Source organism: Accipiter gentilis, chromosome 13 (genome assembly GCF_929443795.1).
Source record: "Accipiter gentilis chromosome 13, bAccGen1.1, whole genome shotgun sequence".
NCBI lineage: Eukaryota > Metazoa > Chordata > Aves > Accipitriformes > Accipitridae > Astur > Astur gentilis.
This window is the reverse complement of record NC_064892.1, coordinates 30141257-30154925: the sequence shown is the minus strand read 5'-3', so window position 1 is coordinate 30154925 and position 13669 is coordinate 30141257. Positions and strand designations below refer to the sequence as shown.

At 42.1% G+C, this 13669-nt stretch overlaps 1 protein-coding gene across 2 annotated transcripts in view; it reads left to right on the top strand.

Annotated features, from left to right (window-relative positions):
• The window catches only part of EPSTI1 (epithelial stromal interaction 1), a 48615-nt gene that overhangs the window by 22279 nt on the left and 12667 nt on the right, over window positions 1-13669 (top strand). For both annotated transcript variants that reach the window (XM_049815794.1, XM_049815795.1), the window contains exons 6-7: window positions 1245-1318; window positions 11876-11969. In XM_049815794.1, the coding sequence (XP_049671751.1) occupies window positions 1245-1318; window positions 11876-11969 (168 nt within the window). The remainder of the gene's footprint in view (window positions 1-1244; window positions 1319-11875; window positions 11970-13669) is intronic.

Here is a 13669-nt window from a genome sequence, read left to right as displayed (position 1 = left end):
CCACACCCACACCTGCCCCATTCTACCTGACCTTGGAGAATACCTCCAGCCAGGTACAGTGTCCTCTCCCTGATTTGGGGCTCTGACCAAACAGGCCATTCCCACCTACAGCTCCCACCTCATCTCTGCAAGGTGTTGTCTGAAATTGCCAGGGCACTTCGTTTAGAGCGATGTCTGGTTGCTGGGTTACCAAACGATTAGGTGGTTTTTTTTCATTTTGAGGGTGGGCGATGAGCAGAGTGACGCTCCGAGGTTGCAGTTTTCTCAACATGCTAGTCGTCGTGAACCTTGGGTGGGAGCTCTGGTTGGAGCATCCTCCCACCAACTGCAGCGTGGGAGCTTGTGCTTAGAATATAGCAGGGCTGAAATCCCACTTTGGCACCCCTGATTTGTGCTTTTAATACAATGAACTGCCTTTTGTCTGCTCCTCCCACTGGACCTACCTACAGCCTGCACGTGAAAAAAACAACTTGGCAGGCCTCTTTTTGACTGGAATTTAGCTTGAGCTACATGTTGCTGTTGCAGCAAGTTCTCTAGTTTCTGCTTTGTTTTACCATTTTATTCCACTTGAATTTGGGGGGGGTGGGGCAGCTTAGACGAGCCTTCCACTGGAAATTATGTGCAATTTTATATTAAAGGACTTAATCACTTGCATGGTATCCAGATTTCCAGAGGAGTTTTGTGTGTCAAGGATTTGGTCGACTCTTGCACTGGGCATGATAACTGAGCCAGAATAACACTGGTTAAGTACAACTGTCTCTCACTTTCATCCATCTTAGCATGTATTCAACTGGCCAGTACCTAATGCTCCTGAAGGCCACAGGTCTATGTGCAGAGCTACGTGTACTCGTATCACGGTGCTTTCAGCGCTACAAGACTCTCATCTGCTTTGGTGCGGTGGTTCGCGTCCTCTCCTTACTAGGACCTACGTTGCACCAGTTACATCAAGAGATGGCCCCAAAAGCTGGATCATGAGAACCGGGATGGCTCACGAGGCTGCTTGTGAGGATAGATGGGTCTGCCAAGAGCACAGTGTGGGGTTTTTTTTTATTTCAGACTGGTCTCTTGACTAGGAGCTGTTTGGTCCTAAATTTTTAGATTTGAGAATGGGTCACTTCTGTACCCAACTGCTGCTATAGTTGTTTTAAAAACCAGGATACTGAAATAACTAAATTGAAATAATCAGTGTTTGTTTCTGGCTTACTGGAAATCTCAGGTATGTTTTCCTGGTTTTAATGTTGTAGGCAGAGAGACTTGAAGCTAAAAAAAGGCAACAAGAAATGCAAAGAAGAGACATGTTCCTTGAAGATCAATATTAGTAAGTAAAATTTGAAACTTATTACCTAAAATTCCTCGTCTACTTGTCCTTCTGGTTTTGGTTTGGGTTTTTTGGTATTTTTACTTGTTTGCTTTTGTCTGGTTTGGGGCTCAGGAAGGCTTTGCCTTCTGTTGCTGTTTTTTCACTTTTTGACTTGAAACTTTTGACTTCAGGGCAAGAGGCAATGGGCACAAACTGAAACACTGGACGTTCATCCTGAACATCAGGAAACACTTTTTTTACTGCAAGGGTGACTGAGCATGGGCACAGGTTGCCCAGGGAGGTTGTGGAGTCTCCGTCCTTGGAGATATTCAAAAGTTCTGGGCAACTGGCTCTAGGTGGCCCTGCCTGAGCAGGGGGTTGGACAAGATGACTCCAGAGGTCCCTTCCAACCTCAACCACTCTGTGATTCTGTGAAATTTTCCAAGCCTCCTCCACACCTTATTCTGTGAGAAATTTGGTTCAGTAGATTTCTCTTAGCTTCTCAAAACATACACTTTGAAATGAAAACTGTGAATTACAGAACGACTTTGTGTTTTCCTTCTGTGACTGAATCAATATGTGATCATTCAATCCAAGACTAATTATCGAAACAGCATCTAAATTACATCTCCACCCATTTATTTTAGTGACTAGTAAAGAAGTATAACCCACACGGAAATAATGAGGACTTCCTATATTTAGCATAGTCCTACAGCTTAAATGCAGAGATCTGCTGTGAAGACCTGTTTCCCAAGAATACCTCCTTAATTTGAGATTTAGATATGGCTTAGCTCCTGACATAATTAATTCCATTGGCAGTGAAGTTCCTGCCTGGCCAGTTCACTCTACCCTATTTATTTATTTTTAACTGATCCAGACCAATTCTATCACATAATTAACACACAATGCTGTTTAGTCACCTTTGCCTTTTTTATCTTTGGCTCTCAAAATTACTCACCTGTGTTCTTAGCATGATTGATTGCTCTTTCCTCCTCTGTGACCTTTAAAGAAGTCACTTTTGTCCCATGATAGTAGCTCCAGTTCCTTCATCATTTGCCCAGACTCTGTTCTCTAATGTATAGACATTTTAGTGCTTTCTCACTGATCTCAGCCTTTCTTGTCTTTTTCCTTCTATATCTTCCCATTTGGCTTTAGGTACAGCTCTTTCCTTAAATGCATTGCCAACATTTGTCTCTAGATATTGGTATTTTGCCTGCTGTTTGTCATCTGTTTGTGCCGGTGTGGATTTCCCCCATGCACGTTGATTCCTCAGGATTTCTGAAGACCCTGCACAGTTTTAGATCTCTGCCTGTTTCTGTCAGACTAGACACCTTCACGCTCTTTGACCGTAGCTCAACAGCAACCTCGTCAGATCTTTTCAGCCCAGGGTCCTCAGTTATGGGACTTACTTGCTTTTTCCTGAGGGGATTGTCAGGGTTCTTCCCATTTAATCTGATTTTTTGTCTGAAGGCTTATTCAGTTATAGTGAATAAGAGACGTATCTCTTCCTTTCCCTCACCTTCCCTGTCTGTACCTTTTTTTGCTTAGGGTGAAATTTATTCTGCTGATGGGTGCTTTTTCGCCATTAAAAGTAAGCTTTGTTCCGCCGAAAGCAGGCCCAAACCCTCTGAAACACCTTCACGTGGGCAGTTGGTTGGTGCCCCGGTGGTGGAGGAGCTGAGGCTGCCTGGGCACTGGGAAGGAGACTGGCTGGCAGCCCTTCTCTCCACTGGTTTAGGAAAGCCTTGTGAGCATTCAGCTGGTGGCATCTTAGGAAGCCGGACTGGCTGATGCAACTGAAGGTAAGGATGGACTGTCGAGCTCCATCACTTGAGGTTATGGTCAACTATCAGAAGATTATTTGTACGTACTACGTATTGAACGTGCACCAGGAGGACCCTGTAGATGATGCACCTGGAGGAAATGAGCTGAAAACCCACCTGCAGTGAATGCAATTTTGGTTAAGCAAAAACCTCCCATGCTGTACAGAGTGACATTAGTGCCTTCTCTGGTCTGAAGGAATCCTCTGGTGGGCAGAGGAAGAGAAGTCTTTACCGCTGGATGCCGTTGAGGTTGCATTGCTAAGATAGGCATTATGGAGCACAACATCCAGGAGTAATGGAAAGAGACCGTGCGACTTCTCGGATCTTGTAAAGTAACTCCACTGAAGTATTGCCAGTTATTGGAGACTTGTTCGCAGAAAAGTGCTTGGTATTTAAAGATGTGCTTTTGCCTACTATGCAAAAATGAGTGACTCATTACTTCCATCATCTGAGACCCTATGTCTAGAGGCGAAGAGAACAAATACGAGGTTGTGCCCCTCTCCTCCCTGTCTCTGCTCGAGTATTTTGATCTCCTTCCCTGCTTGCTGGGAGAGGGGGGAAGGAAGGCCGTGTGCTGCATATAAAGCAATGACCTCTGCAAAGTCGTGGCCTGTGGAGCCATTTCAAAAGATAGGCTGCCTTGTTAGTCTGTCCTCTGTAAGCATCTGTAGCTGCAACATCACAATTTTCCTGAGGAGATCAATGCCTACCAGCAGTCTCATTAGCTGGGAAACCTTTTAAAATTGATCACCACCTCTAGCTGTATCAGCCTCCATGGGGTACAGCCCAATCAGTACTTCTGCTGTATGAAGTGCTGCTTCTATTTGATAAGGAAAGGCGCTTAAGATTCTCTTGTCATTAACATACTCTGACAATAAAGTATGACGCTGCCCAGAAGTTTGTTGTTCTGATTAAATTCCCGTCACTATGAAACCCAAAAACTTCTCACTGAAGTCCCCTTTCAAAGGGTGTAACGTGAAGTAAGTGAATGCCAAAAGGCAAAATTGTCTGCAACCTTGTCCACTGTCTGCAGAATACAGTTATTTCCTATCTCTTGAAAGCCTTGTAAGCTTCTTTGTGTACAACTGGCCCTTGAAAGTCAACTGTATCACTTACCACAGTTGCTTGAGTATGTGTTTGTGTCTTGTGAGAATGAGGTCTAGTCATGCATGCAGAGTACCGTGGAAAAGTCTGCAAGGCTCTCCTTTTTGGGATCAGCAGCTCCTCTGGCCCAGGTGGACTCAAGCTCTATTAGGGGACTAAAGTGGACAAAACTCACAAGGTATCTCCTTAGTACTGTGTGTAAAAAGCCTGGAGAGCACACAGGAGCAGGCTTTGGGCTGGCAGAGTTGCTGCACGGCAGGATTGCTACAGTTTGTACTACCGGAGAAGCACTTGAGGGATTTATTGGTGATAGCATCACTGTGGTTCTGCCTCTGCAGATGCCAGATCTAGAAAATCAGGAGTACGTGTGCACTTTTCTACTGGAAACTGCTTACACATGAAATGGAGTCCTTCCTTCTGGGTAATGGTGTCTTGGATGCATTTTACATTGATGGGCTGTGGTAGAGACTCTGTTTCTGTCAGAGTGCATTAAAAGGTAACGAATGCTTGCGTAGTCCATACTTTGCAATTGCTAATCCTTGTGAGGAAAGGACTGAGCATCCATCTTTCCAAATGGGAACGAAGAAGAGGTTGGGTGGCTGGTCGAGGACTTTTCAGGACATCCCTCTTTAGTTAGGACACAAAAGTTGTCATTTAAATGGTAACGAGGGATGGCTAACCTGATGACTTGCTTTTCTCCGTGGCTTGCTGTGCAGGCTGTACGAATCTGTGCCTGAACTGTAGCGTGTCTCACCATATGGTTTTAGCCCAGCTCTCTAGTAAGGTGCTTTTATTTAATTTGGATTTGACTTCCCAGAAACTGTAGTGTTGGATGTGGTCCACTGCTTTTCTAATAGCCACCTACCTATTTGTGTAATGGGAAAAGCAGTCTAGAACATAGGGTTACTTTTTAGTAGTACATGATGGCTGTTGTGTCACTTAATCCTTCCCTTGGTTACAGATTTGTGCCTCTGTTTTTGTGAAGGTTGTACTACTGTAAAAATTCCTGGCACTGCTGCGCTCGGGTACATGTGTGCATTCAATATATTCTGCTCAGAATTTGGAGCTGGAAACAGAATCTGCCAGAGCGCTTCTAAGCGCATATTCCAAACACAATGCAGAAGGTTCACCAAACCAAGCTGATATACACTTGCCTGCCAAAGCAGTTTTCTCAAAAGTCATAAAATGCAAGAAAATAAAACCTGAATCAAACCAGAATTTTTATTTATTTATCTATTTTTTACAGGATAAATACTAGTGTCCTTGCCAGTATTCAGTCCCCTATGATGTGTGGTTCAAACAGCAGGCTGGTAACAAATTTTCCCCACAGAAGTGCAAATGTAAACCTGACCAGACTTTTAATATAGGATGCTAGAGAGAATGAAAGAAGGCTTGCACAAAAAGGGTTTGCAGCCTTGAGAATCTTTTGTTTGCTTCTTTTCACCACAATGGTCTTCGCTTTGTTCATTTGCTCCTGATTATTTTAAGCATTGTCAATTATTTAGCTAACAGGCAGAAAACTAGGCTTTTATAGACATCCAAAGGGACTCTCTTGAGTGTAATAATGAAGGCAGTTTATTGAACGCCTGTGAGGTTGCTTTCTAATTGTACGCATTAATCTGCCCATGCAAGCTGGCTGAAAATATAGAAGCAGATTGCACATGCAGATGGAGCACACAGAATGGAAGATCTATGCTATAGACTTATACAAAACTGCATTTTCCTTAAAACTGGATTTATGCTTATTACTTCAGATAATAAATGAAACTTGATGTCTAAAATAACTTCCGAGAATATTGGATGAGTTGGTGGGAGGAAAGAATAGCCTAGCTGTATTATTTCATCCAGTCAGGAAAACAAAAAAAGCAAGTGGGTTGACAAGAAAGATTAGTTTTGGGTGTGGGTGGGAACTGATGAAAATAATTCTGCTGAGAAAGTTGCCTTTTTTTTGTAAACTTATTTTTATACTTTCTTGAAGCCTTGTACCTAAAATGAACTAGTGCCACATTTTGTGTTCTTATCCCCAAGAATAGGAACACATGCTCAAGAACTTGCAGACGAGAAAGCCTACCGGCCAAACGCAGCACACTTTTGATCACTATCATTAGATTTGTCCAAGTCCTCCTTAGTATGCTTGTGCGTTACTCCCAGGGAAGTCTGTGAATACTGCATTAAGCTTGGTATGTGGCTGCTAGAAGGATTTGTGCTGGAAAGCGAGTGAACTAAGTACCTGGAGGATGGCCTTTCTTCCCAGTTAAGAGCATTGCAGAAGAGCCATCAACATCATACAGGATTTGAATGGGTTAATTATTTCACATTGTAATTATTCACCTTATAGCTTCCAGCAAAAGATGAATCCCCCGCCCACACGCACACCAAAAATTGGACATTCATTCATGCTGGTGTTTGGTTTTATTTCTTACCCAGAAGTGGACTCCGTCCTGCAGGTGTGGGTTAGAGTTGAGGTCCAGGAGAACCAGAATCCACGTAGAGCTGAGGGCATGTTTGTGGCTGACGGCCAGAGATGTTTTTCCTACCTTGCCCCTTGTCATGGCCCAGCTGTGGGACACACGGCAGTTGCTTGTAGCCTTCTGAACTTACTTCAACCTTGTAAACTTCTTGCTGTGGTAAATCTCTGCAAAGAGGAGGGGGTGTGAGAGGAGTCATGTACAACTATATATCAGCAAAAGCCATTGGTGTCCCCACTCAGGTTGCTTGCAACTTTCTTAATAGCTTAATTTTGAAATATGTACCTTTGGTGGGATTATTTTCACACATGGTATTATTGGCCCCCCAGCTCCTTTCCCACTGCAGCAAATGATTTTCATTAGTGAAAATCCCAACTACACCTCCCTTTGGAGTCTCTTTCTCCATCTCCCAACATAGAATCTATGGGAAACCTGCATAAATGAACAGCAGTCTCATCGACCTTTGCCTCGATTTCTGGATTTTATTCTATTTTAACATTTGATTTTGTTAAGTAATGTGCCAGAGGAGCAGCAATGGCCCTAGAAAGCCTAGGCTTTGGTAGTGTTAAGCGACTGATCTTAATTTAGGGAAAAGTTGAGGAAGTTGTTATGCTTAGCCAATTAAGTATGTTGAAATATGGGAAGAAGTGTAGATATGGATGCTGGTGATGCAAGAAGATCCTTCTTGAATGAAATTCAGTTTTGTTTTTCTGTTTCTGAGAGGGGGAGTCCTGCTATTGTTCAAAAACCATCATGAAACTTCTGGGCAGATGTGCGAAACTAACATTATGTATGCATTATGCATGGTTCTTAGTTTTTCAGCTGAATTGGAAGAAAATGGTGAAATATCACTTTAGCATTGCTTACTGGCAATGAATTTGGAAGCTGATGTGTCCATGTCATTCAGCACTAGATGTTCTTTCTGTTGTCTTAGCGACTACTCATGTTGTCTCCACTCTGAAATGGCTATAATGATTTACCTGGCTTGGGATCCTTCATTTTTATTTTTTATTACTGTTTTTGAATGGCTCTTAGCGTACTTGTGGACATTCATTAGAGCAGAATTGTAATGCTGGAGATCCTGCAGCTTGAGAAAACAAAATGTTCAGGAGCTGTCTTGGTTTCAAAAGCAATAAGAGTGGCCATTATCTTTTAAAAATTGTCAAGAGAAATAAATAGATTTATGATATATGCAAAAGTATTGTGCTGCTTTTTTTTTTCCCAAAAGCACTGGCATAAAAGCCAGTATATTTTTTTGTATCCTGGCATTTCAATATCCATCAATTAAAGCAAAAGAATTAACTGCCACTGGTTTCATTGGGAAGGAATAATGAAGATTACAAGAAGCCTTTTTAATTGATGCATTTTAAATGTTAGTCTGTAAAACAGACTTAAAGCCAAGAAGTTTATGTGTAGGCAGAAAAATTATTTTCTTTACATCTCTGCTCTGAGAGGAATACAGTCTCAAATGAAAAGCTTAGCAAGCGGTGCTGTGCGACTCTTGGGTGGAGGAAGATGCTGGGCCCTGAGTCCGCATCCTTATTCACGTCCCTAAAGATGAATCCTTTTCAGGACTGGCTCTTCTGTTTGCCTTGTAGATGTGACAGGAGTTAGGACCAAATGACATTAAACATTAAGGCCCTTATTTTGCACAGGATTTTAGACCTCAGGTCTTGCAACAAGACCAGTTGCGGGTCTTCAGATCTTCCACAGTTGCGCGCTGGAGTCAACTGTGGAGCTTTCTGCTTCTTGGCTGTCAAGGCTGGAGACCCTGTTAGACCATGGGAACTCCTACCTAGGCCAGAGGAACCCAGGCTCAATCCGGCTTTTGTATCCACCCCCTTGTCTCCCCATCCCGGTGGGAATGTGGGCAGCACACGCATTTAGTCCCAAGCAATAAGAAACGCGTGTGGATTCCCTGATCCACAAGTAGCTTGTGAGTGCAGGTTGCCAACTCTAAATCCCTAAATGACAGCGTTCTCAGTGGAGCACCTAGCAAATTCGTGTTTCTGCATTTTACCTGTACCTGTTGAGCTTCAAGTATGCGCTTTTACATAACAGCTTTTAAGAAAGGACTCTGCCTGAAGAACAGTTGTGATTTGTAAAGCCGTATATCTGAGGACCCACAGAAAGCTTCTGCAGCATCGACTGGTTGCCACAGTCGTGCACTGTCCTCTCCTAGCACGTTACTTAATGATCCTGGCAGCAGAGTCAGTATTTTCCCATGGCAGCTCTTAAGAGCTTTTCAGGCCCCAAACCCAGTATTGTGCTTCACTCCCCCATGGCTGCATCTGTACTAATAAATTAAATAGTGCCAGTCACTGTCACTTTTGAGGCCAACAGACCTGAGACTGCCTGCTTCCAGTGCTAGCAAACTTTTTTTTACCTCCCAAAATGGGACGGTTGCATCCAAAGTTACTTGTGGTTGATATTCATTCCCGGACAGCAGCCAGGAGTTATTTAGGAAAGTGCTGTTGGAACAGGTCAAAACTATTCCAGGAACTGTCACCACAATAGAGATGGCTGAGTTCCCATGCTAAGAGTATTGCCTGGTGCTATTAAATGTACCAGTATGGGAGCAGCCTATTTTAATTAGCAGAGTAAAAGATTCGTTCCCAACGGTGTAATGGGAAACAGGGCTACTGAGAAAGACAAAATACTCTCATAAGATCACTCCAGTTCAACCAGTGCTTCTGAACGGCTCTCTTCCCTCCAGCCTGATGCTTAGGGGTAGTCAGAGCTCAGGTCAGCAGCCTGTTAGGAGGGTGCCGTCTTCTTGGTTTGTCTAAATTTTGGATCTCTTTTTGCCTAGCTATTATTGAAGGGTATCAGGATGCTGCTGTATTCAAATTAATTTCTTCAGCTCATGCTCTTCTTTCCTTAATAGTAATTAGTCTAGAGGAACACATTTTTATTAGCATCTTTGATTAGCCCTTGACGTTTTAGCGAGCGAGTGAGATGTTGCTCCAGCTGTCTGAATGTGGAATACCTATGGACACTTTGATATGCTGATTTCCTTCTGGAGATAATCCTTTCCTCTCTGGAACTTTAATTGAACTGTCATCTCTCCGACTTCCCCCTTTCCCTGCAGCATGGCTTATGCTATGCTCTGCATTGTTATGACTATAAGCTTAATATTATGAAAAATACCGTTCAGAGAATATTTTGACAGTCTGGCAACTCCAAATGCATTGCTGGGTTTCCGTAGAGATGATATTAGCAATAACAGCGAATTAACATCTATGACTGACTTGACTGAGTTTGTCTTTACCCAGGTTCAGAACCCTAAGTCCCTTTCTTGTGATAGGGACACTTTATTAATGTATTATTTAATTTGGTGTAGTAGGGTGTTTTCTGTATTCAGTCACAGTGTACAGTCTTGCTGAGAAACTTTATTTGCTTCCACTCTTGTAATCATCTTTTCTAATCCCAGAACTGAGTTAGCTTTTCATCTATCAGTGTGCTGAGCCAGGAAATGCAGTGTTTTAACCCTCCACCCCATTTTTATGCAAATAATGAGAACTTCCACATACCCCATGCCATTCTTTTGCCATCCATAAGGAATTAGGACACCCAGGTATACTCCTAAGTTCCCAGATACTTCTTTGCAGAGCTTCAACCTTCTCGAATATATTACAGAATTTCTGTAGGAGTTCTTAGTCTTTCTGGTGTTGAAATAAATTGTTATTTTACCAATTTTAGCATAGGTAGAGAAAAACTTCAAGTTCCCCAAATTATTCTGTGCAATCTCACCACTCAATCTCACCATCTTTCATGGAAAAAATGTATGCGCTTAACGCTTGGGTAAGAAGACTATAAATCTATTTAACCTTGATATACGGGTGCTTTGTAGATCAGGGGATCTTATCTTTCAGTTGGTTCTTTCTGTATTGTGTGTTGACTGAGGTCCATGTTAACTGCCCAGGTAATGGAGGAAAGGGAGTGAAGTGGGAATGCTGAGACTCTAAAAGCATGGCTTGCTACAGCGTGAGCAAGTACTCTGTACCTGAAGTGCTAACATGGTTTTTCTATTGTGTAGAGTAGCAGAGAAGAACTTGTGGGTTCTTGCTCTTTTTCCCCACTTCTTCTCAATATACCCACTGACCAGCAGGACGTTTTCCAAAAATGCATCCACTCACTGTTTCAGATCATGGAGTGAAAGAGAAAAACACACTTGGTAGTCTTTCAGCAGTTAGTCATCATCACTCTTTGGCAGCCAAGGCTTTTTCTCCAAGGTGAAGTAGCTGCCTTTGGTAGTGGCATAGAGCGAGCTGGTTGCCCTGTTAGCAGAGTGAATCTTTGCTGAATGCCTGTTGAAGAACTCTTTGTGCTCTCACTTCAGTACTTCGCTGCTTTCCAAAGCTGTATTCAGAAATAAAATTGTCTCTTTCCTCTAACTCTGTTCCTTTGAGTAAGCAAAGACTTGAGTAGCCTGGGACTGCAGGTTAGGAAACTGATTCCTGATCATGGCACTGAAATTCCTGTTCTTAACATTTGTTTATGTTGCTGCTTGTGGCTTTGTTTAACTGCACTTGGTTGAAACTGTGAGCAAAGTGATGCTACTTTGAAAATCTGGTTTATAAGGGGTGCGATTGGAAAAATAAAATTGCCCTTGCCAGAATAAGAAATGACAATGTTATGTAATTTTGCTTCAACTAAAGACAAGATTTTTTTTTTTTTTCCCAATGCTACAAAACGCTTCAAAGTTTTTCTGCTTGATTAAGTAATCTGTTGTAAGGCTTCATTGTATTAACCGTGAAGGAAAATTCCTTAAAATAATCTTTTAAATGACTTATCTGAGATTTATAGATTCAGTAGAAGGATTTGCAACAATTCAGTGAAGCAGTTGCATCCTGATGAAGTCCAATGTTATGCGAGTCTGTGTTTTAGGAGCTTTACAATGAGGAAACAAAGCATAGCCACTGTAGACCCCAAATATGCAAATGGCAATAATTATTTGCTTAAAAATTCCTCCCAGCAAATGTCTTATCCACAATATAGGTTCTGTATCCTCTGTCCTATTTTATTCTGTCTGTCTCCACAACCTTTTGTTCCACCTGTGATGTTTTTCAGCAGTCACATGATAAAATGTCTCGGCTAGATTCCAAGGGTGGAATAAAAAGCTGTATTTATTTTTATAGAAGCACTAACAATTCTATTTGGATTGGATTTCTTCGTAGCAAAACCAATGAATTATTGAACAGATTGGACTTGGGTTTGCCAAAGAGTGATTCCTGTCAGATTGCTAATTGTGGCCCAGAATCTACAGCATGGGTAAGCAAAACCATGGCACGTGCTATATTTTCTGTCAGCTTTCCAGGTGCTGTCAATAGTGTAATATTAGAATATTCTAATTGAGCTTAATTGCCTCGACATAACTCAGCGAGTACCAGGGAGTCTTTCTGGGTGAATGAGATTGCCTACATTGTTTCTTACACACTGGCAAAGTATCCTACATAGTAGGGGACTGCCTTTATTACTCACAGATCTCTCTCTGATAAATGAGAGCCAGATTTATATTCTAAGGTCAGATCAGAATCTTAAATGTACTCTGTACCCATCCATTGGAGGCAAGCTTTTATGAAATCTCAACTAATTCATGTCAGCGGATGCTTTACTGCACTGAAAATCTAGTCAGAAGAGAAGCTTATTTCTCACTGCATCCTAAAAGTGGTTCCATAGACTGCTTGGGGACTTTGTCCCAGTTTGAACGAGCCTGGTAAGTATCAATGTAATTAGGAAATAGATAAAGTATTGCTTAAGTTTCATTATTCTAATTGCCTCAAAAAGGCTTTTTTACATATGATTAGTCTCTTCGTGTCTAAATCAAGCTTTCCTACTGATGTAAAAACTTGCAGTGAGGAATATTAACCCTGAGACAGAAGTCTTTCTCGTTTAGGGAGATTTTTAATTGTGCGAAGACAGAGAGCAAGCAGCCAAGTGGACAGAAATTGTCATTACAAGCAATAGTCTTTAGTCAGCAGAATTTGGAAGTATGCAATCTGGGCAGCCCTTTGTTGTATACAACCTTGAACACCAACAGTTGAGTAAAGGGAGGAGAAGATTTACCTCCACATTTCCTCGGAAGCCTTGGAAACGTGCAAGACCCTCCCATTACAGAAATTGCTGCAAACAGAATATATGACAGCTCTGTCTTGCCTCTAGTATCTTTTCCTGGGTTTCATTGCATGAAAAGGGAAGGTGATATTGAAAATAGGTTCCTTTCCCCTTGGATTCCTCGGGTCTTTTGTAGTCCTGGGCAGACAAGGAAGATGAAGGACTATGGGAAGGGAGAGAAGATGTCTTGAAACCACTTCTACCTCCCTCTTGAAGCGTCTGACACTCCAAACAGCGGGGAGCTTGTTCTTTGGTAGGGAAGACCCAGCTCTGCAGCCTTTCATACGGTGTGAATGTTGAGCTGCGAAGACAAATGAGCTCATGTCCCCAGGACTGACTTGGAATTTGGCATTATATTTTATATATTTATATTTTCGCATATACAGAAGTGGGTGGATGCCTGAAGGAACACTGAATTCTTTCAGGTGTATAGGTCCTACTTTTAGCCTTTGCCTTCTACTTCACCTACCTATGTGTGCCTTTCTCGTTCCAGTTTTTGATGGGTTTCTTAATAAGTTATGCCAAATTACATACCATGGTTCATCTTTGGCTTCACTAATGTCCAAGCGGATAAAATACATAGTCTATCTGTACTGTTCCTTAATACTAGCTGATATTATACGTGTCTTTTGCATGGCAGCATTTCTATAGCTTTGTGAATCAATTCATCACTTGCTTGTAATGCAGCAGTGCAGTTAGCAAAATGTCTTCCCAACCATCTTGGATGAGGTATGGTCTATAGGCATACGCACAGCCTCTGCGCTCGGTGTGAGGAATCTGAAGCCCATAACCAATGAGTTGTTATCTAAATAAACCTGGCATAGTACCAAAATGCTAAACCAGTGGGAAAATTTGAA